Below are 6000 nucleotides of genomic sequence, written 5' to 3' on the forward strand. Positions count from 1 at the left end.
AGAGATCCTGCACACACACACACACACACACACACACACACACCCCACAAGGGCAATTTCAAAGATTCCCCAGGCCAATGAGTCTAGAAACATGTCATGCAGATGAATTATTATAAATATTTTTTTTCCTCAGAGGAAGTTGGTTTCTTTAATTGTCTCATTCCTTCAGGGCACAATGTCAAAGCTATTTAGCCCCAAACTACTCCTTTTGGTCATTTAGGTCCAATGGAAACACTTTCTTTACAGAACACAGAAAGGAATTTCTATAAAGCAATTAATTTCTCCTCGTTTGCCCTAGTGAAAGCAGTAGGCTCATGAGCCTGGGTCATTTCCTGTTGGTTTAATATTAAACAACACAGGCCTCCTGTGCCCTCGTGTCTTGAGCCCCAAATGTTCCTGCAGGCATGGTAAATGTTTGTGCCAGGACATATGACAAAAGAAAAGACCTTTATTTGTGGGAGACAGACAGGGGTTCATATGGTCTCAGGACACAGATTCTCCTTAACGTTGTCCATATTCTAAAATGAAGGACTGGCCCTTGGGCCTGCTACTGCGTCACAGCGGTTTTATGTTGACTGTCTAGATGCCACAGTTAAAGGCAAAAGTACATCCTTGAAGGGCTAAATGTAGGCTGGCAGATGTGATACACTCAAACCAAGTTTAACAGAGAAGAAAGACTTAATATCACATATTCAATCTTCGTCAGAGCGGTGCTGGTAGCATATTAGACACGTCAAGTTTTCTCTTTTCAGTTACCTCTGGGGAGTAATGGTCTTCTGTGGTCTGAGGAAGGCTGAGCTTTGCATAGTGACTTCTTCACTGCTTCAGAGGGTTCACTGTCAGGCATCGGAACTCAGTGTAACAAGCTGAGGGTGGGGTGAATGCCCTGCTGCAGGAAGCACCCCCCCCAACTTCATGTCACTGGGCTATCTCTGGACCTGGATGTTTGCCAGTCCTTTAGCAATGATCCAAGATTCTGGGAAGCTTCCCAGCATCCTATGAAGTCCCAGGCAGTGGGAGTGTTTAATGCAGCAACATCAGTACAAAGATAATTGCTACAAAGACAGAACTGAGAAATGTTTCTTGCTTCAGTGTGGGACAGAGTGGCTTCCTGTGACCATCTCATTCATGCAGGAGCAATCCTTGTCCCACAGTGCGCATCCACGTTTGCCCTCACCTGGCGCAGCTACCCAGGATGCAGCAGGACTATCAGACCAAAATGCTCACCCACAAGTTGAGCGTGTTCTCGTAAGCCTCTGCCTCGAAGAATTGGCTCTACCTCCTCAGGCAGCAACCCTGATATTGTAACAGCTTGACCTCAGTAAAAATGCAATTAACTCTCTGTCCAGTAACACAATGAATTAACCAGCCACAGAGCAAACCAAGCTGAAGGACGGATGAACAGAGCTGGTTTTAAAGGGGGTTTAGAATAGACAACAAAGGAGCTAGAGAAAGGAAGGAAGATAAAATTAACAAACTCAAGTCAGTAAGAAGTCAGGCCACACCATGACTGAAAGTTCAAAGTTGGAGGCACAGGCCAGGGACAGCAGAGACAAAGAGACAAAGTAAGAGCACTGAACCCTCCTGGAGCTCTGAAGAAACACAACTTAGGTGGCAGCAGGTGACACCATGGTTCAACCGTCCATCACCTTAAATGAGGTTCTCTACTCCAAATTATCAGAGACTCTGTACTGTACTTAATACAATTTCTTTTCTTGCATCTATTGGCGTGTCAACACAGATTATACATCTTACTTAGGCAACTCTCCTTGTTTAACTTCAAGACCTCCTAGTGCTGTATACGCCAGGGAGTGTAGCAATTAGAAATCTCATATTTACAGTCAGTGACTCTGCCAGCTGAACTTAGACTGGAAATAATTTCCCCAAAGAAGATCACACTTTTCAAACACATACTTTTTAACACTAGTTTAAACTTTTTAAATGAAAAACAAAAACTGCCAAAGGCATGTTGTAGGAAAAAAAAAAGTTCTTTCAGTTAAAAGAGTATAGTGTGGAAGTAGTAAAGACATAAAATAACAATTTATTTCCTGTTTCTCTTGAGTTAAAATATAATTTAAAATGAAATAGAAAATCCCAGTTTAGAGTATGGGGAATAAAGAGAATTTCATTTATCAGATGTGAACATTTAATAATTTATAAAAGCCGACTTCACCTACATGTGAAAATATTTTTAATAATCACTAACTGGAAAATATGAAAAGTATTTAAAACATTTTTGGGCCATGCACGCTGGCATCTGTCTGTCGTGCCAGAGCTTAGAAGACTGAGGCAGGATTGCAAGTTTGAACCACCCTGGTCTACACGTCACAGCAAGGCCTTCTCAAAACAATTCCAACCGGCAGCTGAAGAGATGAACAGTTGGTAAAATGTTTGCCACACAGAAAAAGATCCTTGGAACCCACAAGAAAAGCTGGGTGTCATAATGGAAGGCTGTAATCCCAGCACTGGGAAGAAGATAGGGAGATCCTTGGAGTTTATTGACCAAATTAGCCAGGTTAGCCCAGTCAGAGACTTCCAATTTCAGGGGAAGACACTGTCTCAAAACAAAAATATACAGTGGAAGGTGACTGAGGAAGATACCTACTGTCACACACATACAAACACACACACACACACACACACACTCACTATGTTTATGTGCATAAACACATAAACAAAAACACATTAAAAAACCCAACTATTAAACATTCGACTTTGTACATCTACAATTTACATGTGATTTTCAATATTATTAATGACTTTTAATGTCAATGGTTTGTCTTAAAGAGAAAGGAATAATGTTAATCTCATTTTTCCTCTATGGTACAACCTTTTATCTAACTTTCTTGTGCTTCTTGAGGGTCTCATCTGGGAATTGTTTATCAGTCATGTGCTCATACCTCCAGATATGAAAGCATGAGCCCTCAGAAACTGAACTCATCCTGAAGAAATGTCTCCTTACCATATGGAAGCCATCCCCTAAATATCCTCCTGCTCCTTCTATTTCTGTAGCTTTGTCAGACAATACTAATCTGCACAGAGTACATGCTTCAGTTATCAGTTTCCTCCTCAGTCACAGCATCCAGCAGATGACATCAGCATATAGCGGGGTAGGGGTCAGCCTCCCTGGGTCTTGGAAAAAAAAAAAAGATCTTTCAACTTCATCAGTGTTCAAGACTATGATTTCATTACAAGAAGTTGTATTCTGGATTCTTCATGAGCTACCTACTAAAAAAGGATCTATCCTAAAAGATTACATAATACAGACTGCAAACTGAAGATAGCCCATAGCACCATAAACAGAGCAACAATTCAGAGGCCACCCAGGCCTCAGATGTGACCCTGGAAACTGGACACAACCTCAGGAGGGGAGGATGATCCAGAACAATAAACCTGCCTGGTGTGAGCAAAGAGGCCAGTGATCTGAAAACCCAGATGTCCTGTATATTTTGGAGGTCTGTCTGTCCTGGTAGAACAGATTCTACCCTACTGAAATTTACAGTCCACTGGGAGCAAGTGACGGATGTTAAGTAGCCAGTCACACGTTGAAACTTGAGGTAAGTACTAAGGTAAAGAAGGGCGTATTCTATGTCTATAAGAGGGAAATATAAGCTTTGACATTAGATCAAAGTAAGTACACTGAATATAGTATATGTTAAATATTGTTCTCCAAACTATGTGTGTTTGTGGGAGGTGAGAGGGAGGGATGGAGGGAGGGAAGGTAGGAGAAAGAGAATGAGAACTGGATAAAATATATTTTCTTCCATTACCTGTGGTATAAACCTTTGAAAGCTACCATTAAAGATCAAATTAAGGTTTGGAGTAGGAGGTACCAATAGATTATCTCTGAGGATGGGAGCTGCAGAGAGAATGGGATGTTGTAAGCCCAAAGCTTCCAAGGGGCAGGGTGAGAAACACATGTGGTATCAGCTCTCTAGATTCAGGCACCATGATGTACAAGTGCTACAAACCCTATACTCATCTGGAGCCCTTGAATGGGAATCGATGAAGAGGAGAAAACAGCACAGAGGGTGACCTACAAGTGCTATCCTTAGGGTGCCCAGGGACTCTTGAGATGAAACAGTGTCAATCAGCAGATAATGAACTGTCAGGGTGCTGATAAGATCCTCTTTGCATCTGAAACTCTGTGTACTGAAATGCATTGGTGGCACAGAGAGACCAGAACTGAACTCTGAGAATTAGGACATGTCTTTCACCACATCATGTCTTCTGAGATAAAAACAAACAAACAAACAAACAACAACAAAACCCCCAGTAACTCATACTTAGTGGGTTTGCAGGGTGTGTCCTAATGTTAGCAACCCTCAGGGTCAGGAATGTGCCCTGGTCATGCAGGGTCAGATGAAAATGGAGATGTATTTGTTACTCAGAAATGCAGACATGGGACTTCCCACTATCCCAAACATTTTCTTTCTGATCTCAAAAGCTCTAGCTTCTTGCATTATTTCCCTGAACTGATCGTGCCCCTGGAGGCTAAGCAGTAGTGTTTTTAAGCAGTTGTTCTAGTCTGATGATATGGTAGGGCGAAGGTTAGGGACTGTTAGCTTGAAAACACATTTTTGTTGTTGCTGTTCGCAGCTAACATCAGAGAAGAACCAAGACAACACTTGTTTCTCACATAGCCATACAACAACATCACTACAGAAAAAGCATTCAAGTACAAGAGTGTATGAAGGACATTTCCCATTCAAACCACAAGAGATAACCATGATAAAAACTCATTTCAGCCGAAAAGCCTGTTGGTTCCAAGGCTTTAGATCTTTTTTCCAAGCCCCTATGAGGAGAGAACTCTCCAAGACTGCCAGAAGCTGTGAGATTCTCTGGCTCCATTCAGAGAGGATGGAGTCCACCTCTCCCCACAGCTAGTCCTCTGACCATCTGAGGTAAAAATGAATGTCTTCTGTCACTCGGAAAGACAACCTCAGCATATGGATGGTATATTAGTTACTCACTTAAGGAAGGAAGGGTTTATCGTGGTGTTCATTCTCAGGGGATACAATCCATCAGGGCAGGGAAGGCAGGGCAGAGGAGTCAGAGGCTGTATGGCTGTACCAAATTCACAGGCAAGAAGCAGGGCATGAATGGGAAGTGGGGCCAGGCTGTAAAACTTTATGGACATCCCCAGTGACCCACTTCCTGTAGCAAGGCTCCACCTCCCAAAGGCTCCACAATCTTCACAAACAACACTATCATCTGGAGATCAAGTATTCAGATACAAGAGCCTAGAAAAGACACTTCACATCCAAACAAGAGACAGTCTCGACAAAAACTCATTTCAGCCAAAAAGTCTGTTGAATTCCTGTACTTGGTGATAGCAAATAGGGTTGTTTAAATCTCATTTTGTCTCAGTCACCCCTGGGTTTGACCACAGTGCTGTGTTCGGGTCTGGAGTAGGATGGGGTCTCTGCCCAAAAGGAGAATGAGAGCATCCATAATGTTCTAGACTGTCAGGAACTGTACACTGTAACGCACATGCAGGATACAGGAAGCCCTCGATAAATGGAGGGATTTTAAGAAAGTAACAAAGCTACTCAATGTCTCTGTTTCTTTTTGATGATAAGAATTATACGCCTGTTTTTTTTTTTTCAGTGTTACCTAGTTTTAGATTTGGTTTCCCTATCAGTGAAGACAAAGTATAGTTGACCTTTCCACAGCTGACCTTTTCACTTCTCAGAAAAACAGAAAAAAAATTAAAAGTCACAGTTAATAGCTGAGTATGGTGGGGTTCACCTATAACTCCAGAGCTTAAGAAAAGAATTGTGAGTTCAAAGTCAACCTGAACTACCTTCTGAGACTCATGCTCTGTCTGTCTCTCTGTCTCTCTTTCTCTGTCTCCCTTCCTTCCCTCCCAAACAAACAAACACCAGCAGCAACAACCAAAAATAAAAAAAGCTTTATTGAAATTTGGACATTTGACAACAAGAACATCAATGAGGCAGAGGCAGAGGCAGAGGCAGAGGCAGAGGCAGAGGCAGAGGC

The 6000-nt window shown here is 42.2% G+C and overlaps 1 protein-coding gene across 3 annotated transcripts in view; it reads right to left on the minus strand.

Moving 5' to 3' along the window:
• Dock8 (dedicator of cytokinesis 8) overlaps positions 1 to 6000 on the minus strand; it is a 199835-nt gene that overhangs the window by 159853 nt on the left and 33982 nt on the right. Inside the window, exon 1 of one of the 3 annotated variants that reach the window (XM_028764023.1) lies at positions 4974 to 5076. The exons of the other annotated variants lie outside the window; for them this stretch is intronic. Coding sequence (XP_028619856.1) covers positions 4974 to 5005 — 32 coding nt within the window. The 5' untranslated portion in view covers positions 5006 to 5076. Of the gene's footprint in view, positions 1 to 4973; positions 5077 to 6000 lie in introns of those variants that run through there. 3 annotated transcript variants of the gene reach the window in all.

This window comes from Grammomys surdaster, unplaced genomic scaffold (genome assembly GCF_004785775.1).
Source record: "Grammomys surdaster isolate TR1022 unplaced genomic scaffold, NIH_TR_1.0 141, whole genome shotgun sequence".
Classification (NCBI taxonomy): domain Eukaryota; kingdom Metazoa; phylum Chordata; class Mammalia; order Rodentia; family Muridae; genus Grammomys; species Grammomys surdaster.